The sequence below is a fragment of the Poecile atricapillus genome, chromosome 3, assembly GCF_030490865.1.
Source record: "Poecile atricapillus isolate bPoeAtr1 chromosome 3, bPoeAtr1.hap1, whole genome shotgun sequence".
NCBI lineage: Eukaryota > Metazoa > Chordata > Aves > Passeriformes > Paridae > Poecile > Poecile atricapillus.
Genome location: NC_081251.1, coordinates 96,914,951 through 96,930,753, shown reverse-complemented (window position 1 = coordinate 96,930,753; position 15,803 = coordinate 96,914,951). Strand labels below are relative to the sequence as shown.

At 35.0% G+C, this 15,803-nt stretch overlaps 1 protein-coding gene across 1 annotated transcript in view; it reads right to left on the bottom strand.

Moving 5' to 3' along the window:
- The window catches only part of SPATA17 (spermatogenesis associated 17), an 85,398-nt gene that overhangs the window by 42,416 nt on the left and 27,179 nt on the right, over positions 1-15,803 (bottom strand). Inside the window, exon 6 of the mRNA XM_058836269.1 lies at positions 8,365-8,488. Within this exon, the coding sequence (XP_058692252.1) occupies positions 8,365-8,488 (124 nt within the window). The remainder of the gene's footprint in view (positions 1-8,364; positions 8,489-15,803) is intronic.

The window sequence follows — 15,803 nt, the reverse complement described above, 5'->3', positions numbered from 1 at the left end:
TGTGATTTCCTTGCAGTATAGAGTCTTTCTTAAATATTTTTACCATATCATACACACAGCCAGCATTCAATATAAAACTCATTCTTACCAGTTTTCTGACCCTGCAGCAATCCAACCCTTTTGCCACCCCAATTGACAGTAATACACAAAATGTGGTCATGTTTTTCAAAGATCTCAGCATGCACACTTTTTGATAGATCACACAGCTTGTCCTTTAAACTCTGCCATTAATCCTACCCACAGGAATGGAGCACAAAGTTTGTTGTCTAGAAAAAATCCACACAAATAGGGATTATGCAATTTGATTTTGAAAAAGACAGTCTAAGTGCAGGGAACTTCTATCTGGTGGATTTTGAAGTGACTAAGGCCAAAATGTTCAATGCTATAATACATGGTAGATGCAGAGATGTCACTATGCTATAATATCAAGCTTTGTGTGATATGGCTAGTAACAAGCTATTTAGAAGAAGCTCTGAGAAATATTGCCATGTCTACAGGGACATACCTTTAAAAACTAAGCTTGCATAGGATCAATTAGAAAACAGCACTCAAACTTTACATTTTATTTTTGTTAAGCTCTTTCTAATGAGAGATGAATTTTTTGTGTAAATTCTCATTTCTTTGAACAGTTAACCAGTTATCAAAAAATCTGAAATGATTTTATAGCAGGCAGCCTTTAGGAAAAATAGTTCACAATACTGTCACAGATAATGCTTAAAAGTTGGTTAATTGACTTTCTTTAAGGAATAGGAAGCGAGTATCTTGTTTTCTGGGAAGTGGGACAAAAGAAGAAATTATTGATTTCTCTTGGAAATACTTTCACTTACCAGATGTGCTAGGCTGAGACTTAAGAGAAGACTGAATGGGATGGAAGTACTGTTCACTGACACCAGGAAGAAACCCATCTGAAATAGTTCACATCCATGCATTTTTGCATAGGAAAAAGGTTATCGTGTCAGGAGATAGCACTTCCTTCATCCTCTAACCACAGTTACCCATTTCTGGTCATGAAGACCATGCTTACGATCTTAGTTTTGGCTTTGACTGTATTTTTCACTCTAAGAAGCTAACCACTATTTCCTAGAGAACAAAAATGTCTGATTGAAAAAAATATACGAGCAAAACTGAAAAAAACTGTGGAAACTGTAAAGTTTGTCACTAAATTATTTTGGCAGTATGTGGATCAGATAGATTCTGGAGGTGTATTTTGGTTTTCAGCTATTTCCCTCTTTTTTACATCACCATGATACTGTGTTGAGTAGCAGAATTACAGTTCTGTGTCCTCAAGATGAGTTAGCCCAAAGGGCAAGAGCTGGACTCAGATTCCAAGAGAACTAGAGATTTTCGATTGTGTGTGCAAATCACTTAAAGGTCATTTCTGAAATTTAGAACTGGCATTCAGGCACAATGTCTTTCAGGATCACAAACAGCTCAGTTACTGGCTTCTTTCAGTTTACCTTATGTTGTCCTTCTTTCTGGCAGAAACATTAAGCAACATGAACAGAGATCCCTTCCAAGTGAACTGAGATGGTGTGGACAGCGCCCCATGAAGCACAAGATTGGAATGATTTTCCTAGAGTGAATACCTGTAAATAGACTGATACATCTGGCTCCCAATGGGAAGTGAATACACAAGGAAAGCTTGCTGATCAAACATACCTGTCACAAGTACTGTCAGAAGGATGTAATGTAAATTTTGAACCTTTTAGAAATTATATTTTATAAAAACAGAATGCTGAAGCATGAAGTGCTTCACATACAAGTGCAATTTAAATATAGCTGCTAGCCCCTGCCTGAGAACTAAGAAAGCTCACTCTCCTCTTTAATTTAAATAGGATTTTTCACGGTACAAGCTTTAGAAAGTACCCAGAAACATCTGACTACTTGGCAGAGAAAAGATGAGTGGATATTAAACACCCATGGATAGGTGGGGATGTTCACTGATTGGGGCACCTAGAATAAAAAAAAAATTGACTATTTTAGTTCATCTTCAGGAAGTATTAGTACTTATAATGAATGATAATTTCATCCCCTGAATGTTTTAGAGACAGGATAATAAAATTACAACAGTAAAGAGGGAGGAAATAAAATGTAAAAGGTAAGAGCTAATTCATTCTTCATGCTAGCTCAGTCCTTGGCCTTTTCTGAACAGACACTGCCAATAGTAACAAATTATGTATAATCATTTTGTGATGTGGACTGTTCACTCGGGACTAAGCTCAAATGACCAAACTTGCAGCCTTGTCTCTTAAACTGTGGATCTGAAGATCAAAGGCTAAGGCTTTATCCACTGAGTCCTCACCTTTATAAGAATAAAACTGCCAGCTGTCCAGAGACAGAGTGGATGTCAAACAGTGTCATTTTAGACCAATTGTTTTTCAAGTTCTTACAGGACAGCACATTAGGTTAGAAGCATATTAATCAGTTGTGTCTCCTGAATATTCATCAACCTGCTCCAGGAAGGATTTTGTGGCCTTTTTTCTTTCTCACTTAGAACATTAGACATTTAGACCTGAATAAGTGCAGTAACTTCAACAGAATTAACTCCCGAATTCCAGTAATGTGAAAAAGGGACAAAGGCAGTCAGTGTAATGTTTATGAATTGCCATCTCTGTTGACAGGAAAAAATCAATAAAATAATACTTCAGCATTGAATACCATTTGAACTTAAAACATTTTACTCTAGGAACTGACAAATGCTAAATAAATATGGAAAAAGGATAAATAAACATGGAAACAATTGATAGAGTGACATTTTGAGATCTACAATAAATACAGCAAATCGAAATGAAACTGTTCTTAGAAACAAAAGACATTTTTTATTTCCTTTGTATTCAAAAGCCCTAATACCCAATCCAGAGAAGTTTGCTAAATGGTTCCCATTAACCCACAATGGAATTGTTTATGGAGATATACAGAGAAAGTAAAATGGAAAAACTTGATTCTTGTTGCTGACATTAGAATTTTCACTGTTACTCACTTGAGAGTAACTCATAGCAAACATTTCCTTCCTCCTCATAGAGCATTATTCTTAAGTTGGGGTTTTTGGAAAACATTAGTGCTAATCTATTAAAGGGTTACTTTCTCACATGTTTATGTTCCCCTGGAAAGGATCATCTCAATCAAGACTAGTTCCATTCAAAATACTTTCCTATTTTATAGCACCAGCTATAACACCCTTATAAGTAATACTTTACAAAGCATTATTTCAACGGGAATAAATGTGGGCCAATATCAGCCACGTAGCGAAGTGCATTAGCCATGACTCAACAGACAGATGGTGTCACAGTGAAGCAGGCACTGAAAACTGAACTACTGTGATCCAAAGAGAGAATGTGTGCCTTGCTACTAAAAGGAATGTCATAGTTTCTAAAACTTCTGCAATGAAAACAGCCTGTTATTACACATGGACTTTGTTCTTCCCTTGCAGCTCTAAATTACCAGCATCTTATGAGCAGTATCTGTTCACAAACTGTCCAAGGACATCAGGAAAAACTGTCACCTTGATAAAGAGGGCTGAAAAGTGATGGACTTCAGTGTTGCTTGGAGTGGCAGAGGCAATCCCCAGAACCAGGTGAAATTGTGGAGAAAAACTAAGGCACTTCGTAATTACATATTCTCCTGTGAGAGAATATCAGAGACAGCAAAGCTGTGAAAAGAACAAGCATGAGAAAAACAACACTGCAAGGAAAATGAGTGAACCTGGTCTTCCAAGGAAGCACAAATTCAGAGCTAGTGTTAGTGCTCTTAACCCACTCTCCCTGTCTAGGTTGCTCCTTCTCTGGCTATATAGAGAGGCAGGAATTGAAGAAATATGAAGGTAAAAAATGAACATCTAAATATTACAAAAATAGAAAGTTATACAACTAAAAACTACAATTCCTTCAACTAATGTTTGCTGGAAAATGAGAGAGTATCCTTGACAGTAATTGTATTGCCCCATTGCTCCATTTTATTCCTTTACCCTAAGCCATGCTGTTGTCCACTGTCAAAGTTAGGATGCTTGGCAGAGAAGCCTTCAGTCTGACTCAGTCAGGTCTCCTAATTAGTCAGGGGCTAACAGAAAGAATGTGCTATACAAAAGTCAAGAGTAGATATACACACATAACAGCATAATTAATTTTTCTAAGGTTTCAATTGTTAAAGCATTCAGATAGAACAAAAGCTCCCAGAGAACAGGGGACCAGTACTAGCTCATCTACTCTCAGCATGATTTATCACAGAGCAGGAGATCCAGGTTTAGAAATGAGGCTGTGACTCAGTCCACCAGCCATAGCAATGATAAGCTTAAGCAATGCATGTATAACATCCCAAAGTTAGCAATGTACAAGTATGTCCTGCAGCTGTGTGACAAAACTCTCAAGATTTTGCAGATCCAAAGAAATTTGGCTTCCTGGACTAGATGTACATTTATTTTGTTTGACAAAAAGTAATTATCTGCTTAGAAACAGAAGACATGGAGAAAAGAGATTCAAAATTCTCTTTTACCTCACCCATTATTCTTTGCTACACAGTAAAAAAATATAAAGGGAAAAAATCTGTTGCTCTGCTGATTCTCCAATCCTCTCCTCAGGAGAAACTGTAATAGCAGAAGGCCTTTTCAGCTGTGACACTTGGAACACTGTTTCCACAGGGCTCTTCTCCTGAACTCAACAGGTCACCACTTTTGCTCTCTATCTCAGCTACCACTAGCTTCTGCTCCCCATCCCATTGTGGACTTGCAGGTGCTGATGCACCAGCTCCCCCTCACAAAATCACCTCAGCATTGCTGCTTGCTCTGTCATCAGATGCTGAAAGTAATACAGGTCTGCATTCTAACTCAGTACTGGATCTCTGGATTTAAAGTGACATACTTTGAGTCTCATCACCAGTGTAAGACAAAGACCAACTACAAAATTTCTTGAAAGGCTGGAAATACCAATGACAGGAATCATGCAACCATTTATTTCAACACAAGTGGGCTCTTTGTCCCCATTTCTGCAAAGTGCCATGAATGTATTCAGTGCTTTCCTCCGTTGTTGACTTTAAAGGTCATTTGTCAGCAGTTGGCAGGGGATGGCCCTCACTACAAATGTTGGCCTTGAAAACATGACAAAGAGCAAAAGTAAGAACCTATTCAATTATAGTGAAGGTTGTTCAGAAAGAGGAACTACAGAGATATAGAATAATAATCTGCATAAGTAAACATGTTTATAATGGAAATTATAACCACATTTAATAAGTAGTTCATTTATTAATGACAATTTGGGAAAAAAGGGATTACTATCACTGTAGTGGAAATAGCATACTGTGATTCTGGACTAAGAAGAAAAAATTAATTATTGTAAGTTTTATGTCTCAAGAAATCATAATTCAGTTCATGATAAAACAGATAAAAATGGTGAAAACAAATTGTGTTATCAATAGCAAATTGTAAGAAATATTCTTAACAAAGACTTGTTAAATATATAATTTTTATTTTGTTCATCATAAAGTCAAAATGCATCAGGCTGATTAGGTAAAAAACACATAAGGAAAGGATTGTGTTATATAAAAATTTTAAAACCTGAAATACAGAGAACTCTATTTTTAAAATTGAGTTTGGTTTGGAAGTCCCAAAGTTGTGATCTCATAGATTTATTTCTTGTTGTATTTTACATTGGAATCGCTTGCACTAAGCAACCAGAAAGTGTTTTTTGTTTATAAAGTAACAGTTTATGAAAGAAACAAACGCTTGAATAGCAAATTAATTCTTGAAAAGGACAAAACACTAAATTAATCATAGGCCTTGCTATTACGTCCGTACCAGATACCCCTGTACATTCCTGACACTCACGTTCTTCAGCTTTACTTCTTAAAAGTAAAACAATGTTAGCAATTAGGAATGGGAGCACCTTGTATATAGATAAACATATAGATAAACACAGATATAGATAAAGATACAGACATATTGATATATAAACACACTTCTGAAATGTTGTGGGCTTCAGCTCAGGAGAGAATGAAGATTGACACACCTTAACAAAAACTGAGGAGCAACAACTCCTTAATTCTTTTCTGTCAATAAATAAACACCCTTTTCTCACCCTTTTTGCCTGTATTAAAACAAAAATATTCCAAACTATAGGATATATTTGAAACAATTATAGCATATACAGATTTTTCAATGCTGTCCATACAGCCTTCCTGAACACCTAAAGCCTTGATCCATGAGGTGGCTCAGCTCTATGACTGAACCTCATTGCATATGAGGAAGGGAGGAGAATCAAACTTTGACAGGTCTTCTCTCTAACTTACTGGGCTTTAGGTAATGCATGACTCTACAATAAATCCAGCTCATCAATGTCCTATTTTCATTTGCTATGTGCCCTGCTTACAGATGATATGTTTTCTTAACTCACTCAAAAGTGTTAACTTTTGCTGCCTGTTTCTACTGAGACATGAATGGTCCTTGCTCAGTATTCCAATTAACTGTTCTTTGAAAACAGCAAGATGCAGCTGTAATCAGATCAGAAGACCAAACATTTAGAGAGCAAAATGTCAGGCACAGAGAAATCAACCAGTAAATTCTGCATGGAAATAACTGGCCCTGTATCTTAGCAAGATACCAAGTTCTACAACTATGTGGAGTTGTGGAATACAGACTTTGCAGTAAGTAGTTTATTTCAAATATATCTCTGCTGGTTTTTAAATTGTCTGTAGGTTTTGCATTGATTTACATTTATTTCAGTTTTGAAATACTTCCTGCAAAAGAAGACAGCTCTTGGAGCTCAGTTCTCTGATAAAGAAAAGCATCTGCAGACTCTGAGTCTCAGTATTCACAAACCATCTCAGCAAGCAAAACCAAGAATTTTTCTTTTTGTTCTGCTAGCTAAAACAAACCACTGCTAGCTAAATTCTAATTCTGTAAAATTAATAACCCAAATTCATCAGAACATAACAGTTACTGCTGCCCTCTACCAGTAGTACTTCATGGCTGAAATGAGGAACTACTTGACATTCCTTAGAAAGTGTTACAGCTTGCTAAGCCTGTGTCATTGGAGGTGAGCTGAGCTTACTAAAATCTTACCAGACCACAAGTCACTCAATGTCTCCAACCTGATAATTTTTGTATTCCAGGTAAGCATATTAATTTTTATGCATGTGTTTATATGAATTGCATTGTTTAAAACAAGAATTCCCAATTTTCTACAGTTTAAAACAATGTAAAATACTGTGCAGATTATTCTTAATATCCTAAATCTACATGTGGAAAAATAAATTATAATGAGCTAATTTCAGTCATTAACTACCTTCTTTGCCTAATAGCCACTGAGAGAACTTTTTGTGCTATTTTTTACTTACAATATACTATGCTTAAAAAAAATTACATTAATTTAATTTACACATCAAGTTTTCATAACTGATATCCAGTTAATCAAATCACATTTCTATCTACAGGATATATCACAAATAATTCCCAAACAAAAGGGAAGATTAAACATCTTGCCATTAAGAGTAATGGTATTTTTTCCTGCATTCTTTAGGATTAGCAGTTCTTAAACTCAGATTATAATTAACAATTTACAAAAAGCAAGCATTTAGTTAATACTAATATTTCACATTAATTCCTTATCTGTATGAAGAACAATCAGTCACCAAACACTCATGGTGACAAAATCCTTTTATTTTTTTAATGAAAGTTTACAAGAGGAGACTAAAAAAATGGCAAACCCACAAGCTTTACCAATCATATCAAATTTATGCAAACTGTATCTACTGGCATATTTACCTGTCTGTTTAAAGCACCTTGCATAAGAAAGCTTGGAATAATACACCAGTAATATTGATACAAAACTAATTAATAATAAATATTTAAAATTTATGAGGCATTTTTGAGTGAAAACAATCATGCTAAATAAGCTGATTCAGGGAGTTCTAAGAAAAGCTTTAGCTGAAAACCCACATTTACAATCTATCCTAAAAACAAGCAGAACACTGCACCAACCCAAGCATTAGCTCAATTAAAAAAGGGGGAAAAAATGAAATCCCTTCTCAGCTTAATAACTTGTTAGTTCTTGACAAGTGCAACAACACAACAATAAGCCAGTCAAAATGAGTTTTTAAAGCGAGGTTATGCCCTTCATGTTGTGTTATCACAGTGCCAGATCAAACTGCTGACTTGGACTCTTTCTGCCAGCAGTGCTGATGCTGCCTCTATGAGCTACTGTCACAGAATAGTCATGGTACCTGCTCTTGCCTATAGAAAAGCACTAAATTGAACTCGAAGTAGTGTCTTTGTGATATCTTTTCAACAAGTCATGTCCCATTCAGCCTGCTAGTTTATCTCTGTCAGGCTGGGGGCCCAAGTGGTTTGCATGAGCTGTCAGGGACAGGTCTACCAACCTGCTCAGTGCTAAGGAGGTAATGCATCTTTCGGGCTTGGTATTTCTTTTCCTTTTCTTTCTTTTCTAGGTCTTTCATTTTCTCTTCGTTTTCCTTCATTTCTGCATACTCTTGAAGTTCACTCCTGTAATAAAATAAGTCTGCTGACTATATTATAACAACAAAAGATGTGCTACTCTTCTATCTTACTTTAACCCTTTCATAGCTTCACAGTGTTTTGTTCTTATATATTAGCAGTATACTGACTGCACAGGAATGTAAAATTATTGTTCTTTCAGTTCCACAGCAGTAGGATATTACATGGATATAACTATGAAGAAACAGGATTAAAGTCATCAAAAGTAGGAGTAGAATATAGGTCCACATTGCCTACAGCTTGATAAAATAGTATTCATGTAAGTCATTTTATCTGCCTTTAAGTATCATTTTACTTTGAATTTCTCTAAGTGGAAGCTATTACAGTATAAATAAAGGTTGTTCATTTATGTTTGAGCTAGTGCCTTGCAACGCCTCCTGATCCACAGACAGGGGAGATTACATGGAATAAGAAAGGACAGCAGACATGGAATAAGAGATGATATTCACTCCTTGATCCTTGAGCCCTTTGTGAGGTTGAGAAAGTAGGCACAGAGGAAAACTGGATGGGAACCTTCCATGCATACATTGTCCTTAGGAGGAGATTCCGTGGCATTGGGCTTCTTGCACAGGTCATTTCTGCTCTGCTTTGATGAGAGCTGAAGAGGCCACCATGAGAACCCAGAACTGAACTGCTTCATGAAGCACTGTATGACAGAGGTGTGCAAACACACAGAATCATCTCAATATGTGATTCTGTGCAGAAAACTCTTTTGTCATGAGAGAAATATGGAACTATACCTAACACCAGGTTTCAAAGAATGGAGAAAATTCATGATTTCAACTGAATGCTTAGAGAAAAACTTGAACAGAAAACGGGCATAAATTTCCTCCTCAATGGTTTGTTGGGATTTTTTTGCTTTTTTCACAGAGCCAGGCTTGCCTTAAATTATGCAAACAGTAGAGTGAATTAATGTTCTATAAGAAACAAAATTTTGTGCTATTGTGCACAGTGCACATGTATGGAATTTTTTGACCCAGTTAAAAAAGGTTAGTTTGATTAACATTTGTTGTTTTTGTTATTACAAAATGGCTAGTTCAAATTAACCTGTGTGCCAAATACACCAAGCATATTCAGTCAAGCATTTAGATTGCTAAAAAGTTAATTAGGTGAGTGAATTCTAATCTTTATGCTTTTTGGTATGTGTATATATGATAAAATAAAAAGGAAAAAAGTATTTTTAACTGGACAATTCAAACATTCCTGCAAAACAAATTATTTAGAGAGTTCCACATTAATTGTCCCAGTTGTTTCAATGAGTACCAAGACACTGCGAGGACATAGGTCAAATTGTTTCAAAATATGGACATGGGTAAGTTTGCTGATATGAATAATTCCATGGAAAAGTCATATTGCTCCCAAAAGTGTTTTTTTTCAGATTGTGACTCAGACTTACTCTTAATATTTTAATTATCATTAAATTAGTTTATCAAAATATGTGAAAGAGCAATAATTGCTTTATAAATATGAACACTATGAAATCACATTCTTAAATACAAGTCGCAGTGTAGAACTTATTTGTTTCATGCTATCTTTCAAGATTTTATCAATTAAAATATGTAAAGTATTAAGTAATTAAACATATTATTTTAATTGTAAAAGAAAAATAGAATAAAAGGAAATACAGAGCAGAAAAGATGCACAGGTATTTTTGAATCTCTGAAAATATGTTTTGTTGCAGTTTACTGTTAAAGGCTGCTAATACAATATTTCATACAAGGTTACTTATGAAGCACACTGACGTTTAAAAATCACCATGCTATGCTTTTGCAGCAGTGTAATTTTTTTCCAACATAAGATTAAATTGCAAAATAAATGAATTACTTAGAGTGGCATGGCCCCCATTTTGCCACCCTTCTCTTGAAAATTGCTTATTAATATGAAAAAAGAAGTTGGAAAATAGCCTGTTTTACTTTATGCATAGCATTCTGGGGCCTCAAAGCCTGCAGAGCCGGAGTAGCTGCACATTTTAGATTGTGTTGGCAAGCGGGGACGATGACCTTTCTGACCTGCATCTCAAGGCTATTATTAATCGCTAAGTAACCTGGTAAAGCCAAACAAATTTGTTTCCATTGAAAGGATCTCTATCTGTGTCTGAGAATTTGTGCTGTACCAAACAAACCTCATTAACTGTGTCCATTTTTGACAAAGAACTAGGAGTTGGAGAGATTGGCGACCTTTCTTTGTCCTCAAGGTACAGATTTCAGAGTCACTACATGTAGGTACATAAGCATTTTTTACAAGGAAACTCTTTGTTCTATATCCATCAATCACAAACAAATGAATAAATAGACAATACATATGGTATCAACTTTGTTCTTTTATTTTATGCCTCTTTAACTTCAATATCAGAGTGTATGACCTGTGGTTTACATATTTAATACTATTCCTTTTTGATTACAGAGCCCTCTATTCAGCTTTAGTACCCCTATCTACAACAGATGAAATAATAACATATTACTAAAGTCAATTCATGTTCTTATATACTGAGGTACTTCTTTCTAACAGTGAATATGGAAGGTTTTTGATTTAGAATACAACTGGTGATAAAAAAGCCACAAACAATGTCAAAAATATAGATCTGTATTCAAAAAAAAAATGATAACAGGATGCAAAATGTTTCCCGTTGTCATCAATAGGAATTTATCAGATTGCTTTGAATGAATGATTAATAATCATTACTTCCTGAAATTAAATGAAGTCCAAAATACTTGTTGAAGTTCAATGTAATTCATGATCTTTTTAGACAGTGTTATTATCATGATCATTCCTGATCATCACATACCTTCAGTAATACTTGTACCATAATCCATGTAAAAGTTTGAGATTTTTTAAGCAGTTACAAATAATTTTCAGCATAGTTTTGCAGCCAACACATTTTGTTCTAAAATATCTCTATCACTCTACTGCCCTGTACAGTTGTACAGATCATGCAGACGATTTTGTCACAGGGATAATAGCTCCCAGAATGGTTCTCTCCTGAGAGGCAGTACAAAATAAGTGGTATGTAGCAGTCCAAACATTGCTTGACTGGAAACACAAATGTTTTAGCATAAATATAGATTTATTTTAAAGCTATTTGAACCTGAAGCTTTCATCTCTTTTACCATACTTTCAAGCATTTGAAAAGGAGCAACAAAAGCAGAGAATCTAAAGCAGTTAGATATGAATAAACTATTTCACACATTAGCAGATTAATATTAACATGCCATGCACTGTGCATGGGTTTCACTGTTACCATACAGAATAATGTGTAAAAGGATAAGTGATATTAACAACATAAACTTAACCTTCCAAATGCAGCCAGAGTTCCACATAACTTACAAGGAAATGTGTTCACTGGGAAGTTTCATGCTTGCGATCTTCTACATATATGCCTTCCCAAAGAAAATAAATCCAAATTCTATTAAAGTCAACAGGAAATCAGTTGAAATGAAATGATTTTTGGATTAAATCAGTACACTTCCTGCCAGTCTGTTCACAAATTTGATAGGTTCATTGAGCAATCTTTTCTTGGGATATATGGGTATCATCTCTGTGACATTATGGATACTAGCTGTAATACATGACACTCTGTGGATTCTGGACCAATTTTGCTTCAGGATGAACCTTTCCTGGTTCATTGTGAAGTGGAAAATAATTTCGCCCACTTTTTTAAAGCTTCAATAAATTTTGCAGGAGAATAAAACTTCTGTAAATGCAAAATATGTTTTAGTTTATTTGATAATCTTGTTCTATTTTTGTAAGCGATCTGTCTGTTGTATGGTTCATAGATGGGAAAGTATTGCTTATTAAAATGTTATAACTCAAAAATTTGTTAATTATTTTAGCACATAGTATTTTCCTTATCTTAAAGCCTATCTCAATATATTAACAGCATCTATTGCATCTTCCTACAAACCTGGCTTTCCATATAAGTTTAGTCCAATCAGACTTTCTCCCACACACATTTTCATTGAATAGCTGTGTAGGAGAATTATTTGGATGTTTTAACAAATGTAATGTCTTATCATGATCTGAAAATTATTAAACAAATCAGAATAATATAAATGTTTACTACGGCAAGTTTAGGATTTTTTTTTTTACTAAAAACATGAATATACTGGCTAACACAAAGTGTGATGTCCTTGTCATAGGGAATGTTTCATGCATTGGAAAACAGTCATAGGATTATCAACATATGTGCTCAAAACTCACAATTAAAAATGATCTTGTGTAACAAATCTGTTAAGTAGCTACTGAATTGTTAATGATAAAATTACTTGCTCTATGTAGTTTGAAAATAAAAAAATTTCATCTGACAAGGTAACTCATTGTTATTCTGATTCTTCATTATGCAGTAGGAATGGTGTTGGTTCCTGCTATGAGATGCAAATTCAGTTGACAGTGCTCCTGCTGTCTGTATAAAGGTTAAAAATACACATATAATATTGTTCCTGGCACTTTTGGAAAGGTCTTCAAGTGATGATTTCAGTAATATACAGATTTTAATAATTCTGCATAGAACTTCATCATTTTACAAATTCACACTGACCTATGTTTATTAAGTTTATCAAACTATTGCATTCTGTTCGCATTTCCACTGGCATTCTGTGGTCCTTTGGCCAAATGATATTACAAAATGATTATATTAACTGAAGGAAAGGGCATCCAATAAAAACCAATAATTAGTGTAGTTGCCTAGAGTATCCAGAAAAAGTAGTAAGTTATTGTGATTTTAAACAGTTCAGATACCAAATCATAAAATTCCTGCGACAGAAGCAGTAGGCAACCTTAGCATACGAGGAGATAACCTAAATCTATTTAATCTTCCTGACTATATATCATTCCCCCTGCTCAAATACAGAATATGGAAGGTAAAATAAAATTAGCGAGACAATAATTTTGGGTATACCACTGTATGCCACTTGATTTTACATCACATTGGTGTAGGTGAGAATGGAATATAACCTGCCATGATAATATTGTTTGACTTAATTGATTAAATTTGGGAAAACAATGAAATATATCTATAGACCACCCTAGGATGTAAAATAGTTTAGAGAACTCTGTACTTTGAAGTGAAAGTTTTAACAGAACACACATACTACATACTTCAGTTAGCTATGTACCATCAGACAGCTTGCTTATCCTCAACATTTTTCTCATTTTTTAAATGAACCCCTTCAGATTTAGTAAGCAAAACAAGGCAGCTATGTAACTCTCTTTTCCTCTCTAATATGATGTATAGTCCTGTGCGTATCCTGACAGAGTTCCTTGACCAAAATATTTGATCTCAAGCTGCAGTTAGATAGATGCTCAAAATGGCAATCAATTATTAGTGGCACAAGGTATCTTATCTTACTGCCTACAAGATCTACCACAAATAGACGTCCAAAATTCTTACTAATTTTAAAGGTGAATGTTTGCATGAATCCATTCAACAAATTAATCGTGACACTCTTTTCAAGATCTTTAGGAGGAATATTATTGCTCTGCAGTGGATGTCACTGCAGTGCAGTGAACAAGAAATATGAGTCCATAATATGAAAAAAGTAAAATAAAGTCAATGTGTAGGTATATGAAAACACTCTGTACTTCCTATTGTTAATAATTTTACAGAAAGAAATTCACACCTTAAAATCCCATTATAATTTGTGCATAGTAGGACATAGTCTGTCCATCTCCCCTTAATCACATAGTGTACCGTGCAATGGAATTAAGTGACACACCAGTTCCACTGTCAAGGTCCAGAGTTTGATCAATACACAACGTTGGAAATGTGATGAACATGGTGGTGAAGGGCACACAGTGAATGAATACCTTGTGCAGATCAGGAGATCAGGGCACAGCATGTACCAGACGATAGGGAAGAACAGACGGATGCATCCTTCTTATCCTTCCAATTTCCACTGCTGCACAGTTACTCAAGAGAGTGCAACAGCCTTTCAAGCTACTGATTGCAGAGGCAGCTTAGAACTAAAACCAGAGTATTTTCCTAATCCATTATGCAGAATCTTCTAATTAAGTTTTCAATAACAACTCATATGGAATTCTTTCTCACATATACTGAAACCCTGAATTTTCTCATATCCAGTCTCTTAAGATTATTCTATTTTCTCAAAACGTGCAAACTTCTTGGTTCAAATGTTTTTCCCTTGTGTATATATACCCTTAAGGCAAATTTACTTTATCCTCATTGGCAGGAGAAAACACTGTGAAGTTAAAAAAAAAAATTGTAAAAGGTCCAATCTAAACAATGATTTTTCAGCTTCATTTTTTTGATTTAATTAAATTGTAAACCCCTCTTATTATGGATGCGGTATAAGAGCATCTCAACACCAAAGCTTCTGTTGGCAGAGGAACCAGATCCAAGTATAGTGATTCAGCTTTATTTATGCCCAGGTCTATACTGAAAAGCCTAACAAAAGGAAAAATGTTCTCACTCAATGTCTGCTTGCTATTGACCCTTTCACGAAAAATCAGCCTGATTGATTAGCTTTAATAGTGAAATTAGTATTTGGTGATTAGCTTAAACAGTGAAATTAGTATTTGAGGGTAACAAAGCTGATCTGGCCCAGAATGGATAACAAAGCCTCAACACAATTTATTCTGACAGCAATTTAGCAGCAGTGGTCATTTTTAGCACAGTGTTAGTGCTAAGCTGCTAAGAGAGCAGTCATGTTCCTAATTTTTCCTGCAACATATAAAAGAGGATGTCTAACCACAGCCAAATACCATTGGAAGTTTTCTAGTGAATGTCATGTGAAAGTATCTGTTATCTTTTGGCACTGCAAATCCCAGAAGACTATATATGCTACCATCTGCACAGTAATAACTAGAGGAAAGCTCACTGCTATGTTTTGCTACAGTTAAGCTGTTCCCAGTACTAGAATGAACTCATTTAAGCTAACTGTTATCTCTCTGCTGCAGTGCAGTACAATGTAGACCTATCTGTACTTCTTTTACTTTAATATATGGTACTTGGCAACATTTACAATATTCAACATTATGTGATTTAGAAAGCAAACATGACGTTATAGCTTCTAAAGGTCATCAGCTAAGTTGATTTTCCTTCTCAGAGTATTATGAAACAATTTGACTGAGGTCTACACAGTAATTCACATCCTTCACTTACCTTCACATAAAAGTCTGCATACATTGATAAATAGAATGGTACACTTTGTCTACATGAAACAGGTTTTACAACAGCAAGGCAGGAGAGCTTTTATGCAATGACCCATTACGTATAGCAGAGCAGCAATGCCAAGACTCACAACTTCATAGTGACTTTTGTGGTACCTCATGGTTTTCTCATTTTCAT